This window comes from Haliaeetus albicilla, chromosome 13 (assembly GCF_947461875.1).
Source record: "Haliaeetus albicilla chromosome 13, bHalAlb1.1, whole genome shotgun sequence".
Lineage (NCBI taxonomy): Eukaryota > Metazoa > Chordata > Aves > Accipitriformes > Accipitridae > Haliaeetus > Haliaeetus albicilla.
Window position 1 is genome coordinate 1,728,792 of NC_091495.1, and position 17,085 is coordinate 1,745,876.

The 17,085-nt window shown below is 45.4% G+C and overlaps 1 protein-coding gene across 2 annotated transcripts in view; it reads right to left on the reverse strand.

The window, feature by feature from the left end:
• Positions 1-8,677: 8,677 nt before the first annotated feature.
• SYNDIG1 (synapse differentiation inducing 1) overlaps positions 8,678-17,085 on the reverse strand; it is a 77,961-nt gene continuing 69,553 nt past the window's right edge. Inside the window, exons 4-5 of one of the 2 annotated variants that reach the window (XR_011327376.1) lie at positions 9,146-10,451; positions 8,678-9,025 (exon numbers count right to left, since the gene is read on the reverse strand). Coding sequence is in view for 1 of the 2 variants with exons in the window: in XM_069799867.1 (XP_069655968.1) it covers positions 10,293-10,451 (159 nt within the window). In the remaining variant the exon portion in view is untranslated. Of the gene's footprint in view, positions 10,452-17,085 lie in introns of both variants that reach the window. The other variant, XM_069799867.1, reaches the window with a different exon arrangement.

The window sequence follows — 17,085 nt, forward strand, 5'->3', positions numbered from 1 at the left end:
TTAGCAGCTGTAGCTGATGAAATTCACTGTTCCTCAAAAGGGCATGGGAGCAGGAGGGAAACGCCCTTTTTACTGGGCCACGGATCAAGGAATTTGCACCTTCCTTGAGAGCAACAGAGCATTGCACAGCTGGGGAACAGCCCGCAATCTGCAGCCAACCCAAATGAGGATGCAGCTAAAAGAAGGAGAGAGTGAAGTGAAGAGCCAGACCTTCACCGTGGGAGACAGGAGGAGAATTTTCTACCAACCCCAAGGGACTGTACAGACCTTGCTGCAACACAGAAAGCTGTTGGATGGAGGCCAAGAGGAAAAGGAAGGCCCTGCCCTACCTTGAATGGGAATGGGGGTGATTTTTCTACAGATCATTTTATTTTAACCTCTCCTGTGAGATTTTCTTGTTTGACTAGTCCACCTCTGCTAGACACCCCCAAACCTGCTTGTTGTGGCCCAAGGAAGTGGTTGAACACAATGCTGTGTGACTATATCCATGCTTTAGAGACCTCTGAGAGAGTCTCTTCAAGCCCCAGTTGCTTGCTGACTGTCCAACAGTTATTTCTGCATGCATGCTACTTTCTTTGTGTAGCAGTGTAGCAGTTGTACGTATGTTCTTTCTGGTCTCCAAGATGGCTCACTTCCTTGATGAGGCTGTTATTCTGTCATGGCTGTTAAGCTGCTCATAACCAAAGCACTTTAGTAATAATACAAGCTGTTGCTTCATGAATCTGTTTTTGAAAGAAAAATCTATATTACTTAGCCTGTGTATTGGCTCATTTGAGCATTTATTTATTTATTGTGATCTGTCTCGCCTCTTGGGTATGTCTCAAATGAATAGAAAATAATGAATATGCCAGGACTATAATAGGTGTTCTTAAAATATAATGGATAAACTAATTCTAGGACAGAATGAAGAAACATGGCCCCAGTTCTAAATGTGAGTCAATCACAGTCCCCTGGGTGCTCATATTGTCCTTTGGTTTGGGGGAAATTCAAAGAGAAGAGTTGCAACTTCTTCCAGAAGAGCACTTGCAAAAATAGTGGTCAAGCCAACATGCTTTTTGTCTTTTTGCTTTGATTCGCACAGGGAAAATGTGGTTTCCTGGGGCACGCAGCAGGTTTGTGGAAGATAAGAGATTGGGGAAGCAGGCAGTATGCTGGAGGGCAGAGCTGCCTTTAAAAGGGACCTAGACAGGCTGGAGAAATGGATTGATATGAACATTGTGAAGGTCAGTGAAAGCAAATGTGATGTCCCACCTCTGGGACAAAATGACCCAGTCCGGTGAAGTGTTTGAGGGAGGTAATCAGGAGTCCGCAGCAGCTCCTGCAACACAGAAGGTCATCTGCCTGTATCAGCAAAGAGTGCAGCCAGCAGAGTGAGGGGAGTGATTAGAGTGATTATAGTCCCCTCTACTTGGGACTGGTGAGATCTCTCCCAGTCTGGGGCTCCCCGGTACAAGAGACAGAGGAACAAACTGGAGTGAGTCCAGTGGAGGCCACCAAGGTGTCTGGGGGCAGAAGCACAGGGCATCGAGCCGGAGGCCAGAGTGGAGACCTTCAGAAGTCCCTGCGAACCTGAGTTATTCTATGGTCCTATATGCAGACCACCATCTCTAATTCCTAGAGATTTCAGATGAGTCCAGAGAGTTGGCAGACAGCTCAGATGAGCTGGTAGTCCCTGGAGGGCAGTAGAGACTCTACTAAGGCTTATCTAAACACATAGAGGAAATCCATGGCCAAGCAGGATCAAGACCTGCCTTCCTGGGGGTCAGGTCCTTTCTGCTACAAAATAGTGGGCAGCACGCTGCTAAGGATGTGTCAGTACCACCTCCATGCATGACCATCAGCTTGCCCCCGTCCAATGCTAGCAAAAGATGCACTGGGCAAAGGTGGCAGGGAGCAAAAAGCAGCAAAGAGCTGACACAAAAGCATATAGCAGGGAAGCAGCAAAGGCTAGCTCTGATGATCTGTTGTCCATTTTGTAGATGATTATTGATCAGTATTGTTGGGGTTTTTTCTGTTGAAATCCACTGCAGCATCCTCCTTGACAGAGAACAAGTCGATTGATTTCCCCGTGTCTTTCTGTTCGGTATCTCACATATACATATATATGAGATGTGTATGTATGTGTCTGTGTATGTATGTATGCACATGTATGTGTACATATATGGCACTGAGTAAGAAATGGCATGAGTCTGAAAGAGGGGGAACACCTCTGAGTTTTCTGGAAGGACAAATTGAATCTGAGAGGTATGCAAATACCTGGCCTTGTGTTGGGAAGGGAAGACTACTGTAACCCACCTGGTGCATCACTTCAGATGCTTTACCTTTGCACAAGCACAATCTGTTACTTGTCACGAAAGTCTGTAGAGGGAGGATTTTGACCACAGCAAAATAGCCCACCGTAGAGTTATTGGACAAGAGAAGGTGGCTTTCTCCCCGTGCATATAGCATGGTGGTTGTGTGCAATCGTAGGTTGGATGTAGTAGACGACAGATTCTGTCCTACCTCCCACCTCATAAAATCTGCCTCCCAGAGCCCTTTCCCACTCCTCTGCTCCTTCCACAGACAGCTATACCCTGAAATGGCTAGAGCAACCTGCCATAAGTACACTTGGACATGTCCAAAGAGGGAACTGTGACGGCATGAAGAATTAGCACCTACCTTCTGACCATTGCGTGCAGCAGGGTCACCGGAGCTGCCTCATGATCAATAAATATGAGACATATGTTGTCCTCACCATATCACCATAAACTGTAACAGTGTTGGCAGCTCCTGCTTTCATTCCCTTGACACAGCTGTGATCCCAGCGTCTGCAACACTGAGTCCTGCCCGTGATGTCTGAAGCAAAACCCAATGTTCTGCGTTGCAGAAGAGAAGTGGGACCATGGGCTGCAGCGATCAGACTGTCTGAGGAACCACACCGTGTTGGTAACGCAGCAGCTGTGTGCAAAGCCACGCAGCCAGCAAAGAGCACCCTTGGTGCTGGCCTGATACAGAAAGCAGAGTTGGTGCAGGATGCTGAAAAGGGCTGGATTGGTTTAGTTGAGAAAACTGACACTGTTCTTGTTGTCCATCTCCATGTCTGCCTCTTGTCTTCAAATCTCTTTTGGATTTGAAGTTGTCTGAGCCCAGGACTTGGACCACATCTTGCCCTGAAGGAACCAGACACATAACAAGGTTTCCTACATGCAGCCGTTCTGCGATTCTTCACCCTGTGGCCTCGTGCTGCTAACAGGCAAGTGTAATGACCTCTGAGGCTAAGTGAAACCTGTTCTCCTGCAGACTGTGTGTATCACGGCCTCTCGTGCACTCTGACAGAAGCTCCACCACCGGTTGGGGCTTTTAGCAGCCTGAGTGTGTGTTCTCTGATGTCTAATACACAGTGCACTCTCTCTTTGTGCCTTTTCTCTGGAATTGGGCAGTGATTGGGTACATCTCTTCTGTTGCACCGCTCCTTACTGTGAAGTTTATAGGCACTCAATTGTACTAAAGCCATCCACACCCTCTGTCAAGTTCTGTTGAAAATGGTTACCGAGTGAAAAAGTCCCTCAGCTTAGAAACACCCTCCAGCCAGCCCTCATTGTATGCACTGATGCGGGAAGAAATTAAGGGGAGATTCCAGAGGAGCCACTGGTTGTTGGCTGCCTGTGAATTTCCTTTGCAGCGTTTAAAAGCTGTGAAGGGTGCATGGCAGCAAGCCCAGAGAAGGTGGTTGCCACTGCCACTGCCACGGGCAGGCTGGTGTCTGTTCCAGCTTTGGTGTACAAGGATGCTCCCAGGCAGCCTTGCTGTGCCTTCTTCTTGCCTCAGCAGGAAGCTCTTGCAAGGTAGCCGTATGGCAGGTGTTGAGTGGAAGATGGGAGAAATTCATTCCAGACTGTCAGAGCAATCAAAAATGCTCAGCTAGGAAGATTCCCAAATGAAGGTGCTGAGAATCAACGGAGGTATCAGGGGGATATGAAATTCCATCAGATGGCAGATGTAATGTGTAATTAGTCTCTGACCCAGCACATTATTTGCTGAGAGTCTCTCTCTGTTCCCTTGAGCTCTGAGACTTTCACAGAGGGTTTTTTTCTTTCCTCTCAGTGAATCTCCAGCACTCCCCATGCATCTTTTGAGGTTAATCCACAATGACATCCTACATTATACGATTAAGTTGGAGCCTTCTGACCCTGGACTTTACAGCTTGATTTTTTTTCCTTGTAGTAAATCTTAGCTATCACTACAGCTTGTCATCTGGCAAAGATATCAGTGCCACTTCTTCGACACCTCCTGACTGAGCCAATATGGGATGAAGGTCTCACTTCAGAAAGGGAAGGAAGCAATGTGGCAGCTGTAGTCTTTGGGAGACCGGCTTCTCTCCTCTCTCTCTGGATGGCAAAGCTCTTTTGTAAACTAAACAGGATCTCCCTGTGTCCAAACACAGGAGGGAGAAGCACTCTGCTACCCCAAAAGTCATGTTTATTAAAAATAAAGTTGCCTTTAAGCCTGGAGAGAGCGTAAAAGGAGCAATAGCTTCTGAATAACAGGTAAGTTTAAGGGGCAAGTTCAAGCCGAACTGAGTGACAGGTATGTTCATTAACTCAGTTTCAAGAAGCTGCTTTGAAAAGGGAAAGCACCCAGAGTCATTTTCTTGGTGTCCCTCTATAGATAAGTAAGCTTTCAAGGGTCTATCTTTTCCTGTCACTACTTCCTCCTGACTTCTTCCAATTCATCCTTCGCAGCAGATGTAGGATCCCTGTCTCTCCTCCCTGGTCACACAACCCTTCCTTTCCCAAAGCAGGGGTTATTCAGCAGAGAATAACCATCAGCAATAAGCAGCCAACAATGAATAATGATCGTCTGCAGAGCGCTTTCATAGTTCAACAATTGCTGACAACATTTTATAGCCAGTCTTGAATAGTATGGCTCTAAACAGCAGGAGTAATTGCTATAGCAATTTATGAAGATATTCCTTCATCTGACTGTGATTTCCCAATTCATACAGGTTTGTACGCTGTGACATCACTCAGAAATACCAGCATCATCTGGGTAAGGCAGATGCACATACTGGTCTTTCTGCCAAATTTGCCTGAGCATACAATAGGAAGTTTATGCCAGATTTATTCTGGCTGGGGGAAGACAGGCGGGACCTTTATATGTGGAAAGGTAACATGACAGCTTATTTTTTGGAGCACTTGTCATCCCATGGCCTGTAGCAGTTGGAGCTGGTACTCAGAAAGCAAAAGATGGTAGTGTGGTTTCAGCTGCAACGTGGGTCACACAGGCTCTTCTTTGTGAATAAAAGGACATGAATCTCACATGGCTGCCCAGTTTCAGAGCTGTGTTTCCAGCTTAAGCAACAGGGACTTGTGATTTCATTTACACATAGACCCTCTTCCCTTCTGCTGCTGAAAAAGGCTAGAAATCCCCCCATGTGTGTTTGAAAAGCTGCTTCCTGACTTTGCCAGCCTAAGGTTTTCATCAACATCAAACAAGGTTATAGGCAGCCCAAGGCATCACTTTTACCTTTGGTTCTCACTGTTCCTCTTGCTCTCAGGTATCTTATGAGAGCCCAAAACACGTTTCTCTCAGCATTTTCTAGCTGGGCCCATCAGGATGGCAGGACTTTACACATCTCCCAAGTTGATGGGGAAAAAGGTATTGGTATGCAATAGAAAAATTTATTTCCACAGCTGGCATCTTCCAGGAGCATCACTGCAGATGGTGAGATATATAGCACACCCAAAATCAGGGTAAGCCTCTCTTTCTTCAGAGAGGCCATGTACACATGCAAACCTGAAAGCAAACAAGAAAGTTTGATGGTCCTTGTGTGTGTGTGAATATGCACTGACTTCTCGTGAAATCATATGTCTTTGCAAGGTCACCCCAGTCACCCGGTCTGCTTCTCCAGCCCTGTGAGGGTTAAGCCCCTCTCTGCCAGCATGGCCCCACCAGTGTGCTGACCTGATGCTGCCGGCCCAGGACACACCGCAAACCTACAAGAAAGCTTGTTTCAGGCGCACAGGTAAAGCAAAGATAGATCCTAAAGTCTGTCTCTGCCAACAGGCTGCTTCAGTGTCTCAGATGGGTGGTAGTTTATAGCTGCCTCCTCAGTCGGGTGCAGTGAGGTGACGTGGACAGTGTTTGGAGAACCAACGGTTAGAAACGCAGCAGCTGAAATGCTCTAGCAGCTCCTGACAGCCCACTGCAGACTGAGCAGAAGAAGATCCTCTTGCAGGAAAAGAATCCTCCTAGGAAATGCATCCTCCTGCAAGCTGTGAGACAGCACCAGCGCACCCGTGGTCCTTCTTGCGTGGTCTTTCTTGCTCTTCCACCAGATGCTCCTGAACAGAGTTGGCTCCTCTGCTTCAGCCGCATCACGGCAACACCAAAGCCTGAGCCGAGGAAACCCCCGAATTAAATGCTACCTCTGCAGCATTTCCTTCAAATTTCCTCTTCCTTCATCAGAACCTTCCTGACACTGAGGAGCAAACCTGTGTCACGCAGCTTCCAAGGTCCTTGCTCAGCAGAAGCTCAGACCGTAGCGTTGGTGTCGGTGGCACTTTCTAGTCTTCATGCCATAGATTTTTCTTTAGAGGATTATATCTGTTCTAGCGGCCAGAGATGCTGTAGCGGGTCATGCCAACATCACTTACCTTAGGAAGAGAGACTGGTCCCTGTTCAGCTCCTGGCTGATACTCAGCCCTGGGTAAATACCCGTGCTGCAGATATTCAGCAAACTGGACCCATATTAAGGCATGAAAGCTATCAACAGATGCTTTATCCCCACTTTGGGCTGCAGTGAGGCCCAGGTCTACATTCCCAGGATGCAAACTCCCCTTAGGTTCCCTGCTTACCCCCCTGGACTGCCACACCAAATACCAGTCCCATGGTGGGTTGCTCCAGCATGTGCAGCACAGAGGCACATCCTCAACTTTCAGCCAGGTGATGCTCACTGGAGTGCTCTTGCTAGGCAGGTCTTTCCCACAGCGCTGCTCCTGTTTACCGTCCCTTGGAGGTTCCTGGAGACATGCAAGCCTGCACTCCTCAGCTTGGGATGCTATTTTTAAGGCCAGGTGCAAGGGCCTCTAGGGCATTTTTAAGGCTGCTCATCTGGGAAAGTTTCTTCTAGCTCCAGAGCTGGCTTTTGCCTCTCAGGTCAATATTCAGTCTGCACAACCATCATCAAAAATCATAAGGCAGACCCCTCGACCACAAGATTGGTTTAAAAATAGCTTTATTATTACTATTGTTGGGCATGTATAATGACCTTAGAGTCTCTGTATTCGCTTTCTAATTTTTTTGAACTCCAGGTTAAATTCAGATCGGGGCTAGGAAATAGTAGTTCCTTTCTTTTTAAATGGAAAATCTGAGTTTCTTCTTCAATACCGTGGGCTCCAAAGTTCAGGCTTTGAGAGAAAGAGCTAATTCCCCACAAATCATGCTGACATAAGGCAAGAGCATGTTACACAGCTTGGCTGTGTGGTTCTTTGGGCTGATCTGTGCATCAGGAGCAAAGCACAGGAGCCTGTGGTGAAAGCCAAGCCCTAACTGAAATGTGTTACCTTGCCCAAATTCAAGCTCACTGGGCACCTGCGTGTTGCAAAAGCAAACGTGTGCTCACAGGTCTCACCGCACATCTCACACTGTGGCATTTAGGGCCTTCACACAGGGGTAGGGTGGTGTCCTGGGAATTTTAGCTTGAATCCCAATCATCATTCGCCTTTCTTGTGATGAACCACACCCAAACACCCTTAAATCTGGGTTATTGAGCAAATGGATTAGTTATTGACACGTGGTGCTCAGGTCTGGGGTTTTGGATGGGGCTTATATGGCCCCCAAAGACTCCCAAGGTGGTGATGGATGAACAGAGCCCACGGTCCCCAGCGTGGATGTCACCTGTGGGCTGAGACGAAAGCTCTGCTGGCAAAGCATGGGGCTTTTGCTGTGAGTTGATCCCTTATAGTCAAAGTCTAGCAACACTTCACCCTTAAAAACAACCTAGAAAGAAACTTCCCGTTTTTCCTGAATGGGAAGAAGAGTTTGAAATGGGGCAAATGTGCACCAAAGCGGTCACAGCCACCTGATTTCCAGGGGGAAGTGAGGCAAGGACTGCAACACACATCCCAGGTTGGTTTTTAAAGCCACGACACACTGCTTTGGAGAGCCTGCTGTAAGTGTCATAGCTGGAAACCCTGTGCATCTTCTTGGAAGAATAAGGAGGCAGCAGATTGTGCTCTTGTGCCTCACCTACCCAAACCCAGATACTGCCCATTGGGGCGAATACAGTGGGGACTCTAACTTGCCCAGTCAGCACTGCCTCACTTCAAAGGGAAGAGGCTTCCATGGCAATTGCTAGAAAAAAAGGTTGAAGGGGAAGAACCACAGGATTGACTTTACCTTAATACGGCAACTTGGCCAAAAAACTGCATTTACTGGGACCTCAGCTTTAGCAGTGGCTGAGAATGGGTGAAGATGACTAGAAGTACATTGCTAGTCTCCAGGCTTAGTTTGAAGCCCAACAAATCAATGCAAAAAAGAACTGTCAGTGACTGCAATAGGCTTTTGGGTCCAGGTACAGTATGGGATGGTCCATAGAGGTGCTTTTCCAGGTAGCTGAACTCGGGGTACTGGGGCAAGTTTCACTCAGTCTAACGCTTCACATCCGTCCAAAGAAAGTGTCACACGGAGCATCAGCAGCTGTATACCATGTGTTTTAATAAACTGTATAACTAGCAGAAAAATAGTTTTGGATGTGTTTGTCCTCCTCCCCCCTAAAATAAAAAAAAAGTTAAATTAAAACCAAAATAATGCCAACCCCAAAACAGGAGAAAAAGCTGTCCCAGAGCAAAGCTGACACACAATACAGAGTTGGAAAAAAAGGTCTTTGATGACATTCTTGGGTAAAGAAATTATGTTTGTAAACCACAATGCAGTGAATAATAAAATGCTTATTATTTTGATCAGTTTCTCTCTCTGTGTATATATATATGTAGATACATATATATCTATGCTGATACACCCTTGGTGGGATGAAATGGTACATCTGTAAGACAAAAAAAAAAAAAAAATAAAAGCTTGACTGTGGGGAAGGAGTAAAGAAGAAAATAAATGTATCATTTCAGTCAGTGAAATAAGGACAACGCTCAATTCCCTTACAACATACCATTGCGCTGCTTATCGAGGGACACGTTTGTCTCTCCATTGCTATGCTGTGTCCCTGGTCCACGGATGAGCTGTGAGCTTGTAATCTGAGTGGTCTCCTTCACTGCTCTGTGTATCAGCAGGACCCCAGAAATGTATGAAGCATTCCTTCCCCTGGTTAATTCCCATGCTTTACCACGATTTTTAATTTAAAATTGATTAGTATTTCAGTTTGCATTTTTTCCCCCAGGTTTCTTGCACTGACTGCTATGCAGGTCTCCACGGTAAGGTGGAGCAACCCAGATAAGCAATATGCCACAGGAATGTGCCGTTATCACAATGTGACTGGATGGAGGAATTAATTTTACAACAGATCCCATGCTACTTCGACCTCACGCTCAGTCTGCGGAGCCAAGTCATGCAGTAACCTCAGCTGTTCTGCATTGGGTGGGCCTGTGGGTCACATCTTAATCCAAAAACAAGGAAAGGAAAGAAAAAATACTTTTTATTTCCTTTTCTCCTCCATGGAAACCTACCCACACAAGAAGAGTAGGCAATACCATTCTACGCTGAGGTCTCTGCTTCACTCTTAGGCAAATGAGTCCTGCGTTCAAAAAAAAAAGAAAACATAGTCTTCCTCCTGTTGTTATATTGCTCTTTCAGAGAACCAGCCACTGTCCATGCTTTCCCAGATCTCAGTGCCGTGCTTAACAAGCAAACTAAGCACAAGCTCATGCTGGCTACAAAGTTCAGGTCACCAAGAAGGTATTAAGAGAACAGCTCAGTTTGCCAGCTGCTTGTAAACACCATATTGCAAAGAAGGCAAAGGCAAAACACCCCTCTCCAGACCTCCCCCAACTTCCTTCCTTTTCTTTTTTTTTCTTTTTTCTTTCTGTCTTTTGCTTTCTTTCTCTCTTTCGCTCTTTCTTTCCTTCTTTCTTGTACGGGGGTTCATGAAGAGAAGCAAGACTTGTGCATCACAAATGGTGGAACTACCCCCACCCCAGCCAGCTTCCCACCCTACAGTAATGCACAAGCCCATCTTATCCTGTACCTGCCCCCAGAAGGTGTTTGTCTCTTGATCTTTTTGGAGAAATCATGCAGTCTGATCTGCTGGGGAGTTCTGCAGTGCAGGCGCCGGGTGGCTGGTTCTCCCCCTTTCCTGAGGCTCATAAATGATTGTTTTTGGACAGATAGGCAATAAGAGCCACGGCCACCCCAACGTAGATGCCAGTTCCGATTGTGATGGACAGGACAGCCAGGAAGAGTGCTCGCCGGGAGCTGGAGCTTGCGTGGTGGAAGTCCCCCTTGGCTACTGCTTTGTTTGTCTGCAAGATATACAACAACAACAATGCAATACATTTATTTGTTTCACCTGGAAATGAAGATGTGATGCTCATTTCTCGGCTGAAACATGATCCTGGGATATGACAGTAAACCGGCTGGAAATCAGACACTTTTTTAGTCGAATGAGGTTATTTGCACAATTAGGATGATGATGGAACCAATGGCCTCTCAGGTGGTACTTTTAAGTGCCTTTAAGCTTAAACATATCCTAGGATTTAATACTATGCATCACGATGACTTCTGAGATGGCTCAGCCTCCCCTGAGAATGTGGACAGATGGGCTGTGAGTCAAGGGTCTGCCGTGTCCCCTCCAGACACAGCTACGATCCTGCTTCTGTGAGATGGCTGGATTCCAGCCTGGCTGGGAAAGGTAGCAAGGGAAAAGCCCTCTAAAACCGCCACTTGCACAAAAACGTTCTTCCAAGTCAGCTGAAATGTTCTTACCTTGACAAGGGCAAGAGGGGCTGAATTTTCCCTTCCAGTGCAGTGCTTTTGAGCAAACTGACTAGGTGGAATGACTGGCCCAGGTTCACCACCACGGAGAGGCCAGGTACCACCAGTTACCTTGCATCCACTTTAGGCCTCAGCTTTAGTGCAGGACAGACACCTCAGAAACCAGAGCTAGTAGACACTCTTTTAGTCTTGATTCAGATGAACACTTAGGCATCCAAGCAGGGCAGTTCCCTTGATTATCAAGGGGATCATGGACATGCTTAAGTGCTACTCTGAAGTAGGGCCATTGGTGTTGGAGCCACGTTCTTCTCTCTTGGGGGTGGTGCATTCAGCTCGATGTGTCAGCTGGAAGAGAAGTTTCTATTTTGATGGTGCTAAAGTGGCCGTTGTGTCTCTCGCTATGGTTCCCAGTGGCTCAGAAGACTAATCCAAAGCTCTGGTAATTGTACCACGTCTCTGTGTAGCTTTGAGTACTCAAGCAGGTGCCTTGAGTTCAACTTGATCAGGTGGAGTTCCCAAAGTTATTTGTCAGGCATTTTGGCTTGAGCACAATCAACCTCACAAAGTTACAGGTTGTTAGTACAGCTGTCAATAATGAACACAGAAAGCAGAATCACAGCCGACTGGGGATTGTCTCCTGCAATGATCCCACAGTCACACTCACATCAACCGGCTGGCCACTGCAGAGAGCTACATCTGGAGTTTGAGAAGTATTCAAATATCGGTTCTTCTAACACATCCTTCCAGACGCCTTCGAGTCCAGGACCCAAGACAAAAGCAAAATCCCTGCTCAAAACAGGCAAAGGAAAGTGAAAATTGGCCAGGACTGATCTACCCATTGACAGGACCAACTAATGCCATTTCAGTGGGTCTCAGTCTTGCAGCATGACGAAAGGAGAACATCATCTTTATAGACCATGGTGTGATATCAGCAGGGTCACCCGGCAAGCAATAACAGATCTGTCACCTACAAAAAAAAGGTCTTGTAGAAGCATGTGAGCTGCATAAGTTCTGAGACAGTCTTTGTTCCCTCATTAAAATGAGTGAGGAATTCGTAATGCTTTAATTGTATTTCTCCACAATGCTGTATTTGCTGGGACGCTTTCTGCTTCAGTGTCATCTATTGCTCTATTTTTGTCTTTTTTTTTTTTACTGTCTTGCTACTCAGAGCAATTTACAGCAGCCAAATGACAAGCTTCCATGCTTTAAAAAAGGCTTCTGGCCTTTCTGTCAATGACTGTATTAGGAGAACCGTCTCTTCTCATTCATCAACCTAATTTTTTAAGCATAATGCCTTATAAATGTTTCAGGCAGAAAAAATGTCAAACAATACATATTAAAAAAGAAAAGAGACTAGGCTGCAGGTGGGAGGAAAATGATCATTTCAAAACAGCAACATATAAACAACTCCCAGGTTTACACCTAGTGTCATGTCCATTCATTTAGATGGAAAAGGCATCCTACTCACTTTGCAAAGGATGTCTGGCCAGGCGTCTCAGCAGGGTCACCAGGGATTTCATGAGCTTCTTGTCTGGGACCTCCAAACACTCAAAAGAAGAGCCCTTTCCAGAAAAATGCCAGGGGCTTTGCGGATCATGGACATATTTGTTAGGGTCGCTTAAAAGTCTTGGCAAGGAAAGCAGAGAAAACTTTAGAAAGAGTTGGTCATTCAGTTCTCCTCAAAGATTTTCTTCAAGCATCTGCTATCCATCACAGCATTAATAAAAGGATTGAACAGAGAGGCTCCTATTCACTGAAGTTAGGTTGGATTTGTCAGGTGAAGGTAAATGCACAGCACTGAAGCTATTTGAGCTTTTGGATAAACTGAGATAAACAGTTTCAACCCCCCAAATGGAGCGAAAGTTTGAAAATGCTGGAACATTTCAATTTGACATTTCTGAAATGTCGTGTTATGTTATGGAAAATTCTGCAACATTTGGGGTTGACCTCTTTGAAATGAAACTTTGTACCATTTCAAAAGAGTATTTTTTTCACTTAAAAATAGATGGGAACTCAAAGGGAAAAGAAACCATTAACCAAAATGTCAAATAATCTGAAATCTTGACAGTATGTCTTGATTGGATTCAATAAGAGGTCGGATCTACCCAAAATGATGTGTTGAGTGACCCAAAGGGATTCAGAAGGCTGATTTGTCAAGCACTAATAGCCCTTTTTCTGATAGGATCTTCAACCTAGCAACAACGCTGATCGCAAAGAACAGCTTTTTTTCTTGATGAGCTCTTTGAGGACAGCCCTGACCTTTGTGAAAGGATAGGACCTATGGTGCAAATCCAGCTTCTTGTTAAAATGTTCAGCCCAGCCAAAACCAGGTGTCTTGTATTAGTCACATGCTGCCGTAGAGTTGCAGAATTTTGCAGCTCCTGTCTTTATGATATAGCTTGATTTTGCTTGGGGAACAGGCCTGCGCTTTCACAGAAGTTCTAGTTTCTGACAGATTACCTAATCTGAGTGTGTTTGTTTTTTCTTTTAACTTAATGCATATTTTGTGACTTAGCAAAATCAAATCCCTCCTATATTGAATTCTGAACGTAGAGTGCATTGGTAAGTGCATATGGGAAAGACAATCTTATATTCCTCCTTTATTCCATTCAGAAAGGTTTCCATTGAGATGGAGAAATCATCAACACAGAAACCATCCTCCATCAGTGTAAGACTAGTCTGAAAGGATTTGCTTATCCCTAAGAAAATTCTTTGTTGCTATTCCCTAATTAGTAAAACCATCCCATTACTCCCTGGTGTCACTATATGCAAATTACAACACTTCTGCAGGTTTAAGCTAAACAGATCTGGAAAATAGTTATTACACAAAATGCAATTGAGGACAGTTTTAATAGGTTAGCATTTGGCAACTAATAAGCATTTTTTCTTGATTTTTTTTTTTTTTTTTTAAACAGGGATCAGATCTTTGGGATCTCCATGCACTTTGAAGAAGTCCCTTGGTTTTGGTACCCATGCAAGAGCTTATGATCCAGCGCATTTGATATCTGACCCAGAGAAGCGACAGTCTGTTTGGGGGCTTCCACGCCAGGGATGCCTGTGTTCTAGCAAGCACCATGTAGGAAATGAGAACAAGAAACGTCTTGTGTAGATCAGAGAGCCCAGTCAGACCCAGTCTCACCAGCTTTTCCTTGATGTGGTAGAAAAGGTGAAAAAAAATGGTCATTAAACTCCAAAAGAAGCCAAAACATCTAAATGCAGATAGTGGTCAGGCTGTTCACTTGTCTTCTTAGTGTCTGTACCTTGGGTACTGTTAGCTGAAGGATAAAACTTGTCTACTTACAGAGACTGGCCACGTAAGCCCACAATCAAACACTGCAGACAGACAAGCAGATGCAGTGATTCAAGTCTCCAGAGCCAAAATAGGTACACGTACAGAGAGCGGTATCTGTTGCGGACCCCTGGTAATTGCTGCCAGCCACAACACTGGGACCTCAGACACCAAAACAAACTCAGTCTTTGTTTTTGACATATGTTTTTAGGTCAAACGATAAATGTTTTCACAATGCCACTGTGGTTAAAATTCTTCAGAAAAAAAAATCTAATTTAGCTAATTAAAAAAAAAAGTATCGCAGATAAAAACATTCAGTAAGGAAAATACCCCACCAAATTTTGGATAAAAATGAGGTCACCTTTATGGTGGGCTAGTCTGCAAACTAGTGCAAGGAGGATGTGTTAAACTGATGCTGCCTCTACTTTCACTGAACAGCCCCATCCCGTGATGGACATGCTCTGTGCAGCCCTGGGTGCCACAGCCTACGCAGAAGCCTTGCCTGAGATGACAAATCCCTGCATCCATCCAGCATTTCTGCTCAATTAGAGGTGGGGATGGGGTAACACACACCACCAGTGCCCTTGCCAAGCCCCTGGGGCTGATGTGCCAAATGGTGCAAAGGCACTGTTTGTCCAGACATTCGTATCCAGCCTGGAAATGGATTTCTGTGAGCTCCTCTTCGCAGACTCAGCTCTGAACTCACAAAGGCAATATTTGCTTTTATTACTTCTTTGCCCTGAAAAGCAAAGCCCCATCTATGAATATTACTGGACTGAATACTTAGCTGGTATTAACTGGCCTATCATGCTTGACTCTGGAGGGTAACACAGCCAGGACTGGTGCAAGAATGAAGATCCAAATGCCCTACTAACAAAGGGCTTTATTCACTACAGCCTCTTCAAGCTAAATGCCTTAAATTAAGTAGTAAGGAATACAAACAGCTATTCTAATGGGCTTAAAAGTGGCTGCAGAAGTAAGAACTTTTCCTAATCGGAATTACATTATCTGTGGAGCTTTACGGTACTTCTACCCATTCCCTTCTTCCCTTCCCTGGCAAGACTGTGGCTGGCAGCCACATGATTGATGAACCAATTTAATACAGTCTTTGGGCAGCAGCAGGACCAACAGGTTTGATAAACAGAACAGGGGACAAGTGCAAGACACGGGATGAATTATGAGCGGGGGATAATTCATTGCATAGCACCAGGCAAGTTCCCTCACTGCACAGCCAGAAGATGAGATACTTTTCTTGCAAAGGGTTTGTGTCCCTGGACTACCCCTGCCTCTTGGTTTTCCCTTGGTCTGTGTCCTTTGGATGCGCAAATATGACTATTAACTTGCCAGCTACTGGCACAGGTTGTGATGAAGCCTGGGTACTCCAAAGCTGAAAACAGGAGCTTAAGCTAATACCAGCCCGCAATCAATCCTCTCTTTAGAGGCTCCAGAAGTAAGCCAGGAAAGTGAGGAGGGGCAGGGGAAGAAGGGCTAAGGAGATCTGGAAGGTTTATCTTACTTTGTTTAGCTAACAAAATGAATGTCTTGTTGTTTAGAAACACTTTCAAGGAACTTCCCTGGAGTTTCCACTTGAGCTTCTGCAAAACATATTCATCATGTCTCTGGGCTGCATGTTTTATAGGCTGAGAGAAGATGAATACTGTACCTCCACAGCTGCAAGGCCAAAAAATTCTGCTGCATCCCACAGTGACTCATATATCATACTCAAAAAATACCTTCTGGTATGCTGTATCTGGAAACAAGAAACACATTGATCACAATTATTAATCCTGCCTCATCTCCCTGAGGCTGGAGAGCAGAATGGCTCCATGTAGGAAGAGAAGAGGGTATCCTGACCCCTTTGGTCAGGTGATGGGAAGATTTCTTTTCATTTCACGGGAAGAAATAGCCAGCAGGGATGCACAGGCTCCATGCAGCCACTGGCCAGACCCTGAGCCTTACTTCTTTAAGTGGCGTGCAAAAAAATGGCACAGAATGAGGATAATTCATACAGAAAATGCTTATTTCTTCTATCTTTCCTCTAGTCAAAAGCTCTGGCTACTGTTTCCAACTTGCCCAACTTGTACTTCTGCTGATCTCAAATTTCTGGGCAATATCTACCACTTTCAGGCTTACACCACGTATTTTCACTGACAGTGAGAAAGACTCTGGAGTCCTTGCTAAAGATACAGATGGGGAAAAGAGTGAAGTCAGGATTTGCCTCTGGACCATGAATGACAGCAGGGAGGTGCCAGTCAACAGGGGAAAGCATGGGGCTGGCAGACACCTGACATAGGGGTTGGGACGTGGCAGGAAAGTTTTTAGTCCTGAAGAGAGCATCAAAGAGACTATGGAGTCCCATCAAACAGTTCCATGGGCAGAAATGGTGAACTAAATAAATGAACAAATGGTTCTTTGCTCTGTCAGGCATTTGCAAATTCCATTATGCCCATAGTATAACAGAAAATTTGGCCCGTGGCAACTTGCCTTTCAGGTACCAAAGAGCTTTTCCGGAGGTTTCCATCATTTCTGCTGGGAAGTTGGCCCAGGAAAAGGACATGAGTCCCAAGCAGACATTCCCTGTCTGGAACTTACTGTGGAAACAGTGGGGAGCAGGCATCACCTGAAATGCAGGCACTTCTAAACAGATGCACAAACCTCTTAGACCCAATGCTGGACTTAATCTCTACTGATGCTTAAGTTTCTTTTCCTCTTCAAAGGAAGGCATCCAACCTAGTCTAATCTAGCCTTCAGACTGCAGCAACCAAAACCAATTGCTGGATCATCTTTGGGAAATTCCCATCCATACTCCACTGTTGATAGGTAGAGACTAGGTAACTTGCTTGGGATTGATGTCTTTCTTTCAGTGAGGGATC